The 18,724-nt window shown below is 42.4% G+C and overlaps 1 protein-coding gene across 2 annotated transcripts in view; it reads right to left on the bottom strand.

The window, feature by feature from the left end:
- Positions 1 to 4,944: 4,944 nt before the first annotated feature.
- PRIM2 (DNA primase subunit 2) overlaps positions 4,945 to 18,724 on the bottom strand; it is a 138,704-nt gene continuing 124,924 nt past the window's right edge. For both annotated transcript variants that reach the window (XM_053286498.1, XM_053286499.1), the window contains 2 exons: positions 16,355 to 16,423; positions 4,945 to 5,993 (listed from right to left, as the gene is read on the bottom strand). In XM_053286498.1, coding sequence (XP_053142473.1) covers positions 5,766 to 5,993; positions 16,355 to 16,423 — 297 coding nt within the window. In that variant the 3' untranslated portion in view covers positions 4,945 to 5,765. The remainder of the gene's footprint in view (positions 5,994 to 16,354; positions 16,424 to 18,724) is intronic.

Genomic DNA, 18,724 nt, shown 5'->3' with positions numbered 1-18,724 from the left:
CCCACCCCCAACACTCTCAGATGTTCCAGAAGGATACTATGGTAGATAGTATCAAAAGCCATCGAGAGATCCAAAAGGACCAACAGAGTCACACTTCCTCTGTCCATTCCCTATTGGAGATCATCTATCAGGCCGACCAAGGGAGTCTCCACCTCATAGCCCACCCGAAAACCAGTTTGAAATGGGTCTAGATAATCAATTTCCTCCAAGATCGCCTGGAGCTGAGAGGCCACCACCCTCTCAATTATCTTGCCCAGCCATGGGAGGTTGGAAACAGGCCTATAATTGCTCAACTCCAAGGGATCTAATGCAGGCTTCTTTAGAAGAGGTCTAATAATTGCCTCCTTAAGTCAAGGAGACATCCCGCCCTCCCTCAGAGGACACAGTATTCATTGAGGACACAGTAAAATCCATGGTAAAATCCATCCACAGTAAAATCCTATCCATTTAGGACACAGTCAAAAGCTACTGGAAGAGATGGTCAGGCGCCATCACGTTTTCTTAAAAATTAGAATTCCTTGAAGTGTCTGGAGAAGTCTGGGTTTTTGATTCAACACAGGAGAAAGCAGGGACTGAAAATGAGAAGTTAGAATGACAAGGGGCTTACTCCGTATAAGACAGATTCCTAGGTTCCTAACACTAGAAGATGGGCAATTTAATGTGGCACTGAACTGAATATGCAAAGTGAGTTTTATAGTACATGAAAATAGTTCTGTAAAATAATTTAGTGGGGGGGAGGGATAATGTGGGGAGCAAAATACAGCACCCAATTCAGCATATGTCAGGATGCAGGTAACTAAATTAAGTTCACACCTAGGAAGCTGCTTTATATCGAGTCAGACCCTTGGTCTTTCTTGCCTAGTACTACTGTCTGCACGGACTGGCAACAGCTTTCCAGGGTTTCAGATGGGTATTTCCCAGTCCTACCTGGAGATGTTAAGGATTGTACCTGGCACTATTGCCATGCAAGGCAGATGTTCTTCCACTGAGCCACAGTCCTTTCCCAGGCACAATTTTATATATACTCCCTAATAATGAACACAAGCATGTTTTAATACATGATTCCATCTTAAAGTTACAAAGCAGAAGGTATGCAGGCCTCTTCACAACACCACCTTCAAAGGAAAATTTTCTGGAAAATTGTCTTGGTTAAGGAAAGATAGCTGATCATGTGAGTGTTGTACTAGACAAATGGAGGATGTAGTTATCAAGTGATAAAAGCTTAGTTCATCTAGTCAATCTAATTAGCACTTGGGCATGACCCCAAGAACTAATAAGACAATGGGTGACCAGATCAATTTTAGCACAGGAGGCAACATTGCTGCATTAATGCAACAAGGCTCTTTGAGCTAAAGCAGGATAGAAACATTGTAATAAATTGATCACAAACATGAACACTGCATTAAGTGAATTGACTTGAGCATCATTCTAGTGCAGCCATATTCTTCATCACTGCCATGCTACCAAAAGCCTCCATCACAATATATTGCTTCACATAAAGCTGCCATTCTCCAGAGAACTGTGATGGTCCTTATCCTGTGGTGCCATGTGAGAATAACTATGTCCTGGCCATCAATGGAGAGCTGAAGTTATCCAAAATGTGGTGTAGATTCCACTCTTCACACATTTCCAGTGTCATAAATCTGTTATGCTCCTGGTTGCTCATTTACTCTCCTTTATAAATACAAAGTGAGATTTCAGTATTGTTTCTCGTGTGTGTGTGTGTGTGTGTGTGTGTGCATGCGCGCGCTGAAGAAATGTCACGTGAAATGATATTCACGTGAAGAAATGAACTACAACTTTGAAACTGTCCAGTTTGACTAGTACTACCGGTATATACATTAAATTATAATTTTCTGCAACAATGCATTTTTTAGAAATGGAAACTTTTTCCACAGAAAAATATAGAAGCAGAACATTTTTGATTATAGAAAATGCTCTGCCCCACATAACTGAATGTAATACATCTCAGATATCACCATAAGGGGTCACTATCTTTATGGGTGAGGTCTGAGATTTATTACATTCTGTTCACCATGCAAAAATGGGAGGGGAGCTGATCTTGTGGTAGCAAGAATGAATTGTCCCTTTTGCTAAGCAGGGTCCACCCTGGTTTGCATTTGAATGGGAGACTAATGTGTGAGCAAGATATTCCCCTTAGGAGATGGGACCGCTCTGGGAAGAGCACCTGCAGGCTCACATGCACAAGGTTCCAAGTTCTCTCCCTGGCATCTCCAGGACAGGGCTGAGAGAGTCCTGCCTGCAACCTTGGAGAAGCTGCTGCCAGCCTGTGTAGACAATATTGAGCCAGGTGGACCAATGGTCTGACATAGGCAGCTTCCTATATTCCTAAAAATGAACATAAGAATCGTGTCCAAAAGAGAATGCAAGAGTTGCCATCACATTCTCTTAATGTAATATCTAGGTATTATGTGTAAGATCCCCTGATATCTGCAAACAATCCAAAGAGTAACCAAATTAGAACTCTAAGTCACCTAATCCTCACTTTGAAAATTAAATCAGCAATTTTTATTGAACAATTTGGTAGCTGCAAAATTTAACACACACACAAAGTTCATTTTGCAGTGAAAAAGCATAGATAATATAACAATCTGAATACTTGTGAAAACAATTCACTTCTCAGCCAGCTCAGGTGCTAATCCTACCCATAGTCATTTGCAGGTAAATTGCAATGGCTTTAAAGTGAGAGCTACTTATCTGTAATGGTTGGCAGATTGCCATCTAAATGAATAGTTAAGTTTCTTGGTTGGCTTCAAATAATTCTCAAATAGTACAGTCAGTAAGAACTTCACAGAAGCATCTTTCAAAAATGTGTACAGTTCAAAGGGGGAGAGTGAAAAGCAAAACAAAGTGACAAGGAAACTAGGCACAAGGAACAAACACATAATCCTACAGTTAAGGTGGGTCTGCCATTTTCATCTCCTTGCAATAATTACAGGTAAATCAGGGTGGTAGGACTTTCCTGCCTGTGAGGAAGACCACTCCCCGCTGCTTTGCAGTAGAGCAGGGGGTGGAGTTGTATGCCCGGCCCCTTCGACGGGCACAGGGGTCTCCATTTTGTTCCCCCAGGAAGTGCTGGTCGGCCAGTGGAAGCAGGGAAGTGGAGGAGCAGCTGCATAAGTGGCCGGCTTCCTTCTCTCAGGCTCAGTTGCTCTGGGTTGAGGCACCTGCCTGCCAACCCCATTTCAATGAGGGTTATCTGGTCGCCTCTGGGGGGCCAAGTTGGAATTTTTTGGATCACACCCAATTGGCTTAGGGGTGGCCTCTTTTTTTTTGCCTACTTCTTACTGATTGTCCCGGTAGGGTTTCATTGTTTAGGATGTTTGGCCACTTTGCAGGTGAGTGCGGGTTGAAGTAGGTTGTCTCATATTGGTATTTGACTAGAGGACCGATTAAGGTGAGTGGGAAGCTGAGGAACAATCCGTGCGGATTTTGCGGTCTTTGGGCTGGGATCTGCCCCTACTTGGAGACTGGCTGGGCCTACCACTCAGTGTTTTGCGGCCTAAGAGTAGGGGAGCTGGCTGGCCTCCTCTCAGCGGGGATAAAACCTCATGGTAGTGAAGATGTCTGGACCTGGAGCTTCGCCCTGCAGTGGGCAGTCCTCCTTATGTGACTGACCCACATGGCTGGTACTCGCACTCTATATGGTACGTTCCTCATTGCAGGTTAATTGTAAATTTAATTAATAAACTTCAGGCCTGCTCAACTTAGGCCCTCCAGCTGTTTTTGGACAACTCCTCCCATAACCCCCAGCCTCAGTGGCCAATAGCCAGGGGTTATGGGAGTTGTAGGCCAACATCTGCAGGAGAGCCAAAGTTGAGCAGCCCGGCCCTAGTTCTTCCAATCTTATATGCCCTATTGTTATTGGGGCTTGAGTGTGCAAAGAGAATCATACCATATTTACCCGACTAAAAGTTGACTCTGAATGCAAGATGATGCTTAAAAGATAGAGGTTTATACAGGTATAATTTGCATTTACCCCAAAGAAAGATGAAACTGAGTCTGATGACACCCCCACACCACCTCACCCCCACCATATTTAACAGGAAAGAGGTTCTTTTTTAAAGTGGTGATTCTCTTGTATTTAGCAGGGGGGAGCAACTTTATATAATTATTTTTCTGTGTAAACTGCTTTGACAATTTTTATTGAAAAGCGATTTATAAATATTTAACAGGAAAGAACTGGGAGTAAACCTTGTCTTAGGTTCAGGTAAATACAGTATTTGAACTGTAATGCCAACTAAAGCTTATATTAGGACCAGGCCAAATCTTTGTTGCAAAGTGAGCTGGAGCATAATTTCTTGCAGAGGTAGAGGTGCTGGAGTATCTAACTGGAATTTGAAAATATCAAAATATGTTCCCCCTGAATTTTATACATCAGCACATTGAAAATTCTGTTATCAGGACCTTCTCTAATTTTTGTGGGGCCCAGGATGAAAATAGTTTGCAGTTTGCCTGCATAATGAATCAAAGTTGTTCCAGCCTCACCAGAACTAGAAGAGTCTGTGTTGCCATGCTGCAGTGTGGAGCAGGGTTCTCTCTAATTTTTTTCATCTGTGTATGGAATTAATTTTGTTAACATCGAATATTTATAAATCGCTTTTCAACAAAAGTTGTCAAAGCAGTTTACACAGAAAAATAATTATATAAAGTTGCTCCCCCCTGCTAAATACAAGAGAATCACCACTTTAAAAAAGAGCCTCTTTGCTCAGTTGGCAGGGTCCTGAAGAATGGACCTACCCCTTGTAACAACAGCCTGCAGAATCCTGCTGCAGCAAGAAGCAGGTGTCACGCATCTGATAACTGCAGCAAGTAGCATAGGATTACAAAGGCCATGAGAAAGTCTTGATAAGATAAATGTAGCCTTATGCTTCTGCCTGGCATGAAAATCAAACCACAGAATAAGACGAATGCACAAAAACGTACAGTGAACATTTGAGGTGGAGCCAGCCTTCAGCTCTTTTATTTCCTTTTATGTACTTTGAAGATCTATCAAATTACACAGATTAAAAACATCATTTTCCCACCAAGTTGAGAGACAATGGGAGTCTAAGATCCAAAAGGTATACTTCAGTGGCAGCCAGACGGACCAGTCCAGACAAATTAATTGCAAAAGTATTTGCCAACACATGGTTTATTAGGTGGATTGGTCAAAGCCAGCATAATTAAAGTTAAGCTGCTTCACAACTATCCCTGATGTTCTAGTTGTAGTTCTTACAAAACGTGCTAACTGCATTTTAATATCTGAAAACCTGTTTCATTTTCATACAGCAACCTTCACTACTTGAAATCACAGCAATAATGCTTCTCTAAACTTCTAAGAGCAATTCAAAAGAAATTGCACATAATGTATCTAGCAAGCATCGCTCAACACCCACAAGAAATATCTGCCCCCTTCTACATTTCAAGATCAACTTTATTAAGAGAAAAATGCAGCGGGGGTGGGGGGGAGTTGCATAAAAGCAGCGAGTAGAAATAAAAATGTGGCGCTTAAACTGCAGTATCAGTCAAGCTTACAAACGACTTCGCAGTTTTCACATCCAAAGGATGGTTTTTCATAACTGATGCACAGGTTATTGAGCTGGATGCATTACAGTGAGTTTCCCTTTTTTCCTTTTAATGGTCTACCTAAGATGTGGCAGGCCTATGTTTGCCTTGATGATGGCTCCTTGTTCTGAAGTGAGCTGCTTCAAAATACAGAGCGGGGCAACAACAGGCACATTGTTCAGGGGAAAGGATGTTTTTTAATCTTCAGCAAAGTAGTCCTCCAGTCCGTCTAGTTCCATTCCTTCTGTTGTGTCTAAAGGAGCGGGAGTAGTTGATATATTTGTATTTTTCTGACTACCGTATTTTGGCTGAGAGTTTTCAGACTGCCTCTGTTCTTTCTTGATTTCCTTGGCACCATTGAGAAGCTGCTGACTCTCTGCAAAATACTGATTTGGATGGTTCAAAGAAAACCCAGTATCATCAACCTGTGCAGAGGAGAGAAAACAGAAATGTGTTGTTCACAAAGCCTTAACCTGAAATGCACACTAAATTTTCACTTTGTCCAAGCTTTGAGATAGCTTTTAAAGGACCATCTGGCTGAGCACTACACATTAGATCAGCGTCCTTGAAACATTAGTCCATTAGAGCTGCAAAAAGCCAAAACATGTGTTGATAGCTGAGTCCCCTAGTTTGTTGCAACAATAGAGGCAAAGTTATGAGATTTGTCACACAGTAAGGTGGCCGCGAATATATAGGATAGCATCCAAACTAAGTTAATCATGACCAAGTTACATTGAGATTAATTTAGTCATGACTCAGCACCACTGAAATCATGACTAATGCCTGGACGCTGTCCATATTCCAGAGTCCAAAGGAACTATTACATACTAAGGTGCACATAAAGCTAGAAATTCATAGTTGCCTCCTTGGTTGTGAGAACTACACTCATTTGGTTGCCTGAAAAGATCTCCCTTACATCTGTAACAGTGGTCCCTCTAATTTTTTTCATCTCTGTGAGGAATGAGATTTGTTCTGGGCGGTAATATCAAGGCAGTGTGTGTGCACCTGCATTCAGAGCGGGGCCTTCCTGATTCAACCTGAACAGGATCTAAAATGAACTGAGCGGACATCCAAAAACTTGTGAGCACGCACACACGCCGTAGAGGGAACAGTGGTCTGTAGGCATAGCAACAGTGAAAGGTGAAGAGAAAGCTGATGGTATGCTCAGTCTTCATATGTACTGTGACATAGCTGAGCTAGCCCTAAAACTACAATAGAGATGAGATTGTTAAGAGGCTGGCTGGCTGCTGAATCACAGTTGTATGCAGATTAGGAATTGAACATGGCCCTACTTGCTCTTTGGAAGAAGCAACTGGGGAGAGGTAGAGCCTGGACTCTATACAATGGATTAGTCCTGTAGAAGGAGAAGATCTCTAGGCTAACAATATGGAAGGTTAGTTTCTGCCTCCCAGAATACAAGCAAAACCAAAAATATTTGAGATTCATAATTTTTGACTGATTTTGGATTCAGCATAACTACAGGCTACCCACCAAACACGTGCAGATGCTTCCTTTGGAGCCTAACTCTATGCTTTTTGCACTGGGTTGGGCAGCCCTCTCTTTTAGATGTCTTGAGAATTTTCAGCTGTAAATAGTGTATCAGGAAACATGAAAATCACTAGCAGCTTTACAACAATTCATAGAGGTAAGCTATCCTGATCAATGGAACACGCTATCAAATCCTCGCAGTGCTCATTTGGGCCAAAGTTTGTATCTTTTCTTTTCTTTTCTCCACAAGTGATTGGCTTGCAAAAATATCACTCCTCTGAGACAACTCCCAGCTACTTTAGTCCAAAGCTTCATTACTACTGCTGCTGTACAGAATATAATTTTCAGACAATGTATTTATCTTTATATAACTACCTAATATACCTTTACCTATACCTTTATATAATTATACCTAATGTATAGGTTTTAATTCTGTGATTGATTTTTAAATTGTTAGTTTTAGATTCTTAGTTTTTAATTGTTTTTATGTGTTTTTATGTGTGTTTTAACTGTTTTATCATTGTGAACCGCCCAGAATCACGTGTGTTGGGCGGTATAAAAGTGAAATAAATAAATAAATAAATAAAAACACATTAGTGTAAAATGTTAACATTCTGTTGGCAAACACTAAATTAGAGAAGTTTTAAGATAAGTTAAAGCTACACATTGGAGTTGGGTACTTACATGTCTTTGTTCAAGATTTTTTATAAAGATTAACTTTTAAAAATTTGATCAATATTTTCTTAATATATGTGCTGGTCATAACATTAAACATATATTGATAGCTCTGAAAGGCAAACCTAAGAGGACTTCCGGCCCCCAAGTTGGATCCATAACAAGGAAAATGTTGACATGCAAAAAAACAAAACAAAACAAAAGCATAATTCCAAGCAACCCACAAGATTAAAACCATTTATTATGCCCTGTGAAACAGCTACACTTGCAATCTAGACACACACAGGGTAAAGGCCACTGGATTTTAACAAGCCTTTTCATTCCAGCCACTTCAGTAGATGCAATATGAAGTCTCAATGCTTTCGTCAGATGCTTTTCATTTTGAACTCAGTGTCCTTTACACAAAGCACCGTATCCTCTTTCTGCTGTACCATGTGGTTGTAAAGATCTGAAGCAATAAAGCTGAACCTGTGTCATCTTGGGGTTTTAATCCAGAAGTTTCAAACTGACAGGTGATAACGAGGCAAGCTGGTATTCCAAGAAAGCCATATGGAATTATTTTAGATACTATATGCTGAAGGGGCTATTTTGTTTGCACTCCCTTGGACTTGCAATTCACTTAGATTTGATTACCAAGAAGTTGAAAAGCAAACCTAGGCTTCTTAACTTATAAACAAGTTACTGTAAACCTTTTTTAAATAAAGGAAAACCATTAGAGAGCCAAGAATAAATATCAAACACACAGGCCAATATCCTAAACCTGCTTGTGCAAGGAAGTTGCACTAAGGTTGGAGCCTGCATTCCAGAAAGTGTGCTAGCACATTGTCCTTGTGACCACACAGATATGGAATCCTCTTGCCTAACACTACTGTGTTAATTACATACAGTTTTAGTCAGGTTGTTGGGGGGAAACTCTCCCACTGGAAATGCAAGGGGAATGATGAAGTCTGCTAAAGTTTGGCACTTTTCTCGGGTACTGCTTGAGACAGAAACTATGGACTTCCACAGAATTACAAAGCAGCAACAACAAAAGCTATATTTTTTCAGTTCGCTGCATTCCAAATCCACGTTGGATTTCCACAAAAATTGCTTAGGAATTATAAAAGTAAGTGCTGGAAATATAAATACAGTGTTCTAAACAGAAACTCCTCTGGATATTAACTAGCAATGAGCAAAGGGAGAGTGCATGGTCATTTTGTCGTACAAGAGGAATGTTTCCAAACTGCAAGCCCTTTTACTAGTAGGCACTAAGGACAATTAACTCCGCTCTGTGCTATCCTAAGAGAGGATAAGTGTTGTTGTTTTTTAAAGTGTTTGAAAACTGCTTCATGCCTTCTTTCTAAAACTAGTTTTTGTGAAAGATATTTCATCCATATGAACCAGGCATATTACTTCAGGATGGGTATCTCAGTCTTTGGGATAGAGCCTTGGCGAGTGGATGGTGGAGTCAGAACATATGGGGCACTTGGAGGGCAAGACAGAGGATCCTGAAAGCAGAAGTAAAGGAACACTGGCGGCAGCCTGTGTTCGGCTGCCGTGGCGGCCTCCTGGCCCCGCCCCCTGCGCCTGACATCAGATGCAGGGGGCTGGCTAACCACGCCCCCACACAGGGGCGTAGCTAGGGGAGAGGGGGCCTGTGTTCATCCCTCTCTCGGGCGGCCCCCCAGAGTGAGGGAGACAATGAAGAAAATAGGGAGGGATGTAGCTGGAGGGCCCTCAGGAGCTGGGGGCCCGTGTTCTTTGAACGCTTTCGTTCAATTATAGCTACGCCCCTGCCCCCACATCTGAAGTCAGGCACAAGGGCATGGTCTCCCTCCCAAACGGGGCCCCGTTTGCAAGGGAAATCAGTCCACGCTGCGTTGGGCAGCACGGGCTGGAGCGACTCTCCCTGCCTTGAAAGGCAGAGAGAGCCATTCCGACCACGCTGCCAATGCAGCGTAGGGGTGAGTCCGAACCGGTCCGGCGATCGGAGGCCCGGTCTACCCGGCCTTTTCCCGGCGGGTAGACCAGGCCTCCGGCGATCGGAGGCCCGGTCTACCCGGCCTTTCCCCTTCGGTGCCGGTCCGGACGTGCACATCCCTAATGCAGCGCAGGCCGATCTCCCTCCCAAACAGGCCGGGCAGCCCTGTTTGGGAGATCGGCCCAGCTGCACGAGGCCAGGAGCGGCTCTCCCTGCCTTTAAAAGCAATTTCGGTCCCAAATGGTGCTGCACAGCCCCATTTCGGAGAGAAATAATACCCCCACGTGCTTGAACCCATTCGCCCAATGGTGGCTCTGCCCCTGCCTGAGAGAAATATTGACCCACACCAGCATTGATAAATTTATTTATTTATCAAATTTATCAAATGACACTAAATGACATTTAAATGACACCATTGAGGCCAAAACCTTGAAGTATGATAATTCTGGGGCTGGGGTGTCACTAAAATATAATATTTAAAAGTATTTAACTTTTAAATATTATTTAAAATAGTATTTGGTAATTAAATTTTCTTTTCTTAAATTGAGAGCCAGCGTGGTGTAGTGGTTAGAGTGCTGGACTAGGACCGGGGAGACCCGAGTTCAAATCCCCATTCAGCCATGAAACTAGCTGGGTGACTCTGGGCCAGTCACTTCTCTCTCAGCCTAACCTACTTCACAGGGTTGTTGTGAAAGAGAAACCCAAGTATGTAGTACACCGCTCTGGGCTCCTTGGAGGAAGAGCGGGATATAAAGTGTGAATAATAATAATAATAATAAATTTTAAATACCAAATAGTATTTAAAATAGTAAAATATTATTAAATAGTATTTGGGATTATATATTTTTTAAATTGATGAACAAGCATGTGGATGGGGCTGAAGCTCACATATAAAGCATCTACTTTGCATGCAGAAGGTCCCTGGCATCTCCAGGCAGGGCTGGGAAAGACTCCTGCCTGAAACCTTGGAGAGCTTCTGCAAGTCAGAGTAGACCATACTGAGTTAGATGGACCAGTGGTTTGACTCAGTTAACAGCAGCTTCCTATGCTCCTAAAAATCTTTGTTCTCTTTTGGCACACATGAAATTCAAACATGTCAACACCAACAAATCTACATTACTTATTGCATTTGTATATCTCCAAGCAGCCTTAGACAGGCAGAAACAATTTTCATCAACTAATATTGATTGCTATTTATAAATCCTATAATCTGAAATAGATGGAATCAGATCATCATCATAATTATTATTATTAAATTTCTGTACCGCCCTTCCAAAAATGGCTCAGGGCAGTTTACATTAAAAAACAAAACTAAAATCCATTAACTATTAATATCAAAAACTGTAAAAACAACATAAAACCATTATTAAAACAGTTTTTAAAACCCTGGAAAACCAGGCCAAACCATTATGGTTTAAAAACAGTTTTAAAACCCTGGAAAGCCAGGCCAAACTGATAGGGCTCTCCTGAAGCCAATCAATCATGAACACTTAACAAAATTCCACCTTACAAGAGGTTAGAAGTATTATTATTATTATTATTAGAATTTTTATCCCGCTCTTCCTCCAAGGAGCCCAGAGCGGTGTACTACATACTTAGGTTTCTCCTCACAACAACCCTGTGAAGTAGGTAAGGCTGAGAGAGAAGTGACTGGCCCAGAGTCACCCAGCTAGTTTCATGGCTGAATGGGGATTTGAACTCAAGTCTCCCCGGTCCTAGTCCAGCACTCTAACCACTACACCACGCTGGCTGCTTTCTTGACCATTTTCTATTTAACTTTTTATATCAGTGATTTTGCAGCAAAATTTTTAAAAGGAGACACATTCCTCTCTCCGGCCTATTTCCAATGATTCCAGGTGGAAATTCCATTTCTTATTGGAAGAATGAGACCATGGCAGAGTTCAGTACTATGAGAAAAAGCCTGGGAGAGCCGTGGACTTGTGGGTTCTCCCCTCTCCTTCTCCTGTGTAAAAAAATTATTCAAACATAAAACTGAATAAATAAAGTTTCCCTTTTGAAGTAAGTAACTTTGACATTATGTATAAAGACAGGGAAATATGGCTTATTCAAAACCACCACTAGGTAAAAGAAACCAGGATGAGACTATGACTTTAGATCTTGGTTTGTTATTTAACTGTTGTTTGAATAAACCATAGTTCCAAGTTTGTATTTTATGCAGAATGGTGGTCTGCTTCAAATTGAAAGCAGAAGCTTTCACTCTCCCCCTTTCATGCACAAAACGGAAGAAGGATATAAATGTGCAGGTCTCCCTTGACTCATCCTCATGCTAAGAAACCATGATTCTCATTATGTCTGAATTCGACTCATTATTTATAGATGCAAAAACTGGACTAATCATTAACAATTATAAGGTGTCACATTGAAAGGAGTTAATTTTGCCATGGCAGTTGCAATGCCAAACATGTTTTTTCAACAACTATGTATTAAACCGTAAATGTGATTATGCCTTGTGTTGATTCTGTCATAATACCATTGTTTTTATCACATTTGTTATGATGCTTCATTGTTATGGCCTATGGCCAAAATAAAAATTAACTCAAGTGTTTTCGTTCACACTCTTGTTCTCAGGGCTTTTGGGTCAAGTTAATATTATGACACCAGAACTTAATTTGATTACATGTAAATAAAACTTGAAGCTCACTATGGCATCACCACTCCCAATTTCTCAATATGTTCCCATGTAAAATAGTAGTATGCAGAGACTATCTCCCACCATATGGGAAAACATAATTTTTCCCTTTTAATGCTTTTTACTTCACACTTTTAAAGATGTTTGATTCCCACCCCCTCCATATGTATATGAATTGCTCACAGCAGAAGTCAACATGCAAAGCCACAAACAAATGAGGCCAAGGTGATCTCAAAACAAAGTTATGACCCCCAAATGCTCATTAATTAAAGCACAATATCAAGAGAGTGATGGCAGGAGGAAGAAAGGGTGGGGGAAAGAGCTAAAAATCAACAGGTAGCACATGTGGACCTTGAGCGAGCAGAAGGAAGGTCAAGCAAATGAAATTTCCATCCCATCCTGGGGCTTCCAAAAAGCTTCTCCCAAGAAGCCTTCCCTGGATCACTCAGCGATGGATAGTTATAGGCCAATCTCCAATCTCCCTGGTTGGGCAAGGTAATCGAGAGGGTGGTGGCTAACCAGCTCCAGGCGGTTTTGGAGGAAACTGATTATCTCAAACTGGCTTTAGAACAGGCTATGGAGTTGAGACAGCCTTGGTCGGCCTGATGGATGACCTTTACCGGGGAATCGACAGAGGGAGCGTGACTCTGTTGGTCCTCTTGGATCTCTCGGTGGTGTTCGATACCATCAACCATGGTATCCTTCTGGATCACCTGGGGGAGTTGGGAATAGGAGGCACTGCTTTGCAGTGGTTCCGTTCCTATCTCTCAGGTAGATCCCAGATGGTGGAGCTTGGTGACAGTTCCTCCTCAAAGCAGGAGCTGTTATATGGAGTCCCTCAGGGCTCCATTCTGTCACCAATGCTTTTCAATATCTACATGAACCCGCTGGGTGAGGTCATCAGGAGATTTGGTGCTGGGTGTTATCAGTATGCTGATGGCACCCAAATCTACTTCTCCCTTTCTTCTTCAGGAAATGGCACTCATTCTCTAAATGCCTGCCTACTGGTAATGGGCTAGTAATGGGCTGGATGAGGGAGAACAAATTGAATCTGAATCCAAGCAAGACGGAGGTGCTCATTATGGGGGCTTAGAATCTGAGGGGTGAGTTAGATCTTCCTGTGCTGGATGGGGTTACACTCCCCCAGAAGGAGCAGGTGTGTAGCTTGGGAGTACTCCTGGACCCAGGCCTCACCCTGGTATCTCAGGTGGAGGCCATGGCCAGGAGTGCTTTCTATCAGCTTTGCCTGATTCGACAGCTGCGCCCGTTCCTTGAAGAGGATGACCTCAAAACAGTGGTGCACCAGCTGGTAACCTCCCAGCTTGACTATTGCAATGTGCTCTACGTGGGGCTGCCTTTGTACGTAGTTCGGAAACTTCAGTTAGTTCAGAATGAGTCGGCCAGATTGGTCTCTGGGGTAACCCGAAGAGAATATATTACGCCTATTTTGAAACAATTGCACCGGCTGCCGATATGTTTCTGGGCAAAATATAAAGTGCTGGTTATTACCTTTAAAGCCCTGAACGGCTTAGGCCCGAGTTACCTCAGAGAGTGCCTTCTTCTGTGTGATCCCCACCGCATATTAAGGTCATCTGAGGAGGTTCGTCTCCAGTTACCACCAGCTTGTCTGGTGGTGACTCAGAGACAGGCCTTCTCTATAGCTGCTCCAGGACTGTGGAATGCACTCCCTGCAGAAATCTGTAATTTGAATTCTCTATTAGCCTTCAGAAGAGCCCTTACAACATATTTGTTTGGCCTGGCTTTCCAAGGTTTTAAAATCGGTTTTAATATTTTAACCCAGTTTTGGGGGTTTTAATTACTGCAATTGTTTAATTCTTGTTTTAAAATGTTTTTAAATTGTTAACTGTTGTTATATTGTTTTTAATTTTTGTTTTAGCTCTTCATTGTTTTAGTGGTTTGTTTTTAATTGTAAACCGCCCTGAGCCATTTTGGAAGGGCAGTATACAAATCAAATCAAACCAAACAAACAAACAAGAGTTGGGGGATCTTCTGGAAGGGAATGGAATAGGATGTGGGAGAATTCTACCAAAATTGGGTGAGGCACTTTCCATGAGGGCAGGTGCTGTAACTTGAAGTAACTACAGAAACTGCCATTACACAAATCATATTTGCCCCCCAAAGTTCACACTCCTTGATGAGAGAACATTCAAGAATTCTCCATCCACAGCTTGAGGATCAGATCTGCAAGTAAATGGTGAGCCTCTGTGCTCACCTTCTGTCAGTCAGACTGTGGCGTTGCAATGCACCTGAGCCACACTGGCAATACATCAATAGCCACTGGCACTAACTGCATTGGTGCTGGCCCCTCTTCCTACACCTTGGCATAGGTACTACACAAGAATGATGGTGCTGCAGGCCAAGACTACCAAGAGCCCTATAGAGCACCAGTCCATAAGCTATTTAAATGATTCAAAATGGATTTATTGGCACAGATGTAAGCCTTTGTTTTATTAGATTGACAGATCTATCCCATTTGCTAAGCACAGGATGCTGCACAACCCGGTTTAGAATGCCAGCAGGTAAACTGAGTAAATAAGAACTGTCTTATTCCAAGTCAGACCACTGGTCCATCTAGCTTCACATTGTCTACAGTGACTGGCGGCAGCTCTCCCCAATCCTGGACAGGAGTCTTCTCTTGAAGGTGCTGGGAAACAACCTGACACCTTCTGTATACAAATCATGTGCTCCTCCACTAAAACTACAGCCCCATCTCCAGCTGGGCAGATACTTGATGAAATGGAAATAACCGGCTGCATTTTGTACTACAGTTTCAGTCATATTACACTGACAATATGTAAATGCTACTCTGGATTCCAACATCAACAGAATTGCAATACTTCTGACGAGTTTGTTTAGCATTTGGTGACCTTTGTGTGAAGCTGGTTTCTAGTTGCTGAATTGTAAATAAGAGAAAAAGTTACTGTTGGCCTGAGCAGCAGAGCTAAAAGAAATCAGGAGGCCTGAGGGTCAAAGCTCAACTCTGGTCATACCAAAAAGAAAGAAAGACTGACATTTTTGAAGTGCAGTTTCAAAAAACCAACCAACGCGCGCACACAAAATCATAAACTCAGCTAATATGTGAGCTAATGTATGTAAATTAAAAGGTAAAGCTCAACATGCATATGCAAACACTGTAGCTTTGAAATATATTGTACAGATATATAACCACTCCATATGCTTAAAGAAAGTATATTCTAGCATTGCAAACAACTGCTCGTCCCCTACCACTGCCTCATGTCCTTTGACCTAAGCAAAGTGTTGCACAATATGACTAAGCCTTGCATGTGCTACTTTTTAGTCTGCTTTCAAGGCCAGAAAATGAGGAGTGAGGCATCTAACATGTCAGCAGACAGCCATGTCTCTCTCATTCCAGGAGCAACACTTGGGTGACGGGTGACTATACATCCAGCTTTTCCCTCTTGTAGAAAATAATGCATTTATGATGCTGTTTGCCACCCAGAAGTATTCCTTCTTTAACTATTTGTAAAGCTATTCAAACTAGAAGCAAAACTTCAACCAGATGGGTTAAAGTACAAAAGATCTAATATTGTCCTTAGAGTAAAATGCGAAGGCTAAAGTAATCAAACTGTATTTTTTTAAAAAATGCAACTCTGAGTTTTTAATTTCTATGTATGTTGATTAAATTGAAAAAAGAAACATACATGACTAGACATGAAATACTGCTTTACCTACTTTATTTTGTTTGCTTGGACCAATGCTCCACAAGCTAACAGTACAGCCTGAAATTGTATAACCTCATAACATCTTTGCTGATTATATACACTAAACCATTAGCAAAATGTGGAATGATAATTCAAATGTAGAACCAAAGACATCTGCCATATACTCATTAACTCAGCGTAATTAACAACTGATGGCAGTACATGATGGATGTGAACAACACACTCTCTTAAGTTTCACACAAGTTTCCATACTCTTTCTAGAGGTAAGAGACTTGTTATTTTCAAATGAAAAATTAAACATGTACTCACATCATGTGTCAGTGCAAAATATTTCTGACAAGCCAACTGGTAATGCATACCCTTCACCAGGTCCAAAATCTACAAAAAGGAAAGAGAGATCAACAGATTAAAGACATGTTTAAACAGCAACTGAAATATTTTACAAGATATGTCACAAATGGCAAGCTGTGCTATGTTACAAGCTATGTCACAATATAGGAATCTATATTCTACAGTAGTAATCGAAGCGGTAAGATACAATGATCCCAAGCAATGTTTCACTCTGCTTAATTTTTTTAAAAAGCCAAATTATTCAGAGAGAGAAAGAAACTGCCTTCACAACTGCAAATTTCAGCTTCACAAATAAAACAGAAATAGAGCAAGGAGCATTAAAATTATTGTCAGATTATATCATCCTACACCATCTCTTCCCTGGTTTCAAAGATTAAATATGGCATTTGGGCAATGGTAACACAAACTCATCAAATCCACTGCTACCATTTGTGTCACACCTAGCTGTTGTACATGTGTGACATAATTCAACTCTGCTCCCATTAGGAAATTTAACATCTAATTACTCACAAGGAATTGTAGAAAGCAACGTTTCCACCTTGTGCAAGATCTATCCTCAAAGTACATAGGGACTTAAGAAGCTGCCATATACTGAGTCAGACCATTGGTCTATCTAGCTCAGTATTGTCTTCTCAGACTGGCAGCGGCTTCTGCAAGGTTGCAGGCAGGAATCTCTCTCAGCCCTATCTTGGAGATGCTGCCAGGGAGGGAACTTGGAACCTTCTGCTCTTCCCAGAGTGGCTCCATCCCCTGAGGGGAATATCTTACTGTGCTCACACTTCTAGTCTCCCTTTCATATGCAAACATATGAAGACCCTGCTTAGCTAAGGGGACAAGTCATGCTTGCTACCACAAGACCAGCTCTTGTGGTAAGTTGCTTCTAGCTGTGTCAAAACAAGAAAGGGAACCTCCTATTTGAGCTCCTGTTGGGAACTTCTTTTTATCTCTTGTAAATACAATTTGCTTTCCAGTTCTACATCATCTCTTCCGTGCTGCATAAACACTCGAGCCCTGTTCGGACATAGCCAAACCTCGGGTAAACAAAGCTGCGGTTAATCGGCCGATCCATCAACTGCAGTTTGGCAACCTCCGGCTTCTGGACAGAGGAAGCCCGACCCCTCCTAGTCCACCCAGGCGGCATGCCAGCAAGCAACGCCCTGCTCGCATCGACAGACTCTGGGGAAGGCTTCAGCAGGTCAGTCAAAAAACCACCCTTCGCTGTGGTGTTAGAGGAAGGGTGCTTGGTGCGATCGTGCCTTTTTGGCATTGTTCACTTGCCTTCAGCTGGGCAAAGACATTTTAACCCTTTCCTTGCACCACTGACACTGCAAGAACTCTTGAACTACTACACGGTCATGCACAAGCACAATTACTGACACACCAGGATGGCAAAGTACATTTCCAGACTTTGATGGGGTCTTGGGGGAGTGATGCTGAGCAGCAACTGGGAAACTGGGGCAAGGGGGTGGTGAATGTTGGCCAGGTGGGAGGGAGAAAGGATGGTCCAATGGAAAAAGTGATGCAGTGTCGCTTCTGCGCAGTTGCTCCCGTAGTCTAGGGCGGATCTCATGTAAATTAACTGCAGCTGGTGCTTCTGTAAACTGTTACCTGCCTGGAAAGGTGGCACCTGGAAAACCCATGTGGCCGCCAGCACTGGTCAAGAGTGACGACCTGCATTTTATGCATCCTAACTCAAAGAGAAAGGCGGATTTCTGCATGTGGTTTGCAGTTGCTGCATTTAAAAGGCCTATCATGGGGACTCCTCTTGGTAGCGATTGCAGTGCTAACTCATATCCCATCACTGGATGGGAGCCTACAACCAGCATGGACACTCCCTAGGGGATATCTGCTTGCTGCATTGAACGTGAAAATCCAGGAAAATGGCTTGTCAATTCTGGCTGTGAGGATCCCTCTGTTCCCCTTCTGGTGATCCTCTTTTAATCTCCCTGGGGAAAGACAGACTGTCTTCCCCAGTTGGGTAGGAAGGGGCCTGAGGCCCTCTCCCTCCCTCCCTTGGGAGGAGAGGATTGGGCCCCGTTCTTCCCACTTTTACTGGTTAAAAATAGACTACATGAGCGTTCCCTCTACTTTCCCCCATACATGCACAGAATAAGTTCTGCTCTGGGCGACAGTATCAGGGCAGTGTGTGCACATGTTCTTTCATAACGGTGTCCCTCCTGTAGAGGGATCCAAAATTAACTAAAAAAGAAAAAAAGAAAAGAGCTGTAGTGCATGTACAATAGCACACCTTGACAGGAATACCGCACTTCAACTAGAGATGTGTATGGAAGTGGTTCAGAGGCCCTTTATGGGCCTCCGAACCGGTCT

Source organism: Hemicordylus capensis, chromosome 1 (genome assembly GCF_027244095.1).
Source record: "Hemicordylus capensis ecotype Gifberg chromosome 1, rHemCap1.1.pri, whole genome shotgun sequence".
NCBI classification, from domain to species: Eukaryota; Metazoa; Chordata; class Lepidosauria; order Squamata; family Cordylidae; genus Hemicordylus; species Hemicordylus capensis.
This window is presented reverse-complemented; position numbering and strand designations above follow the sequence as displayed.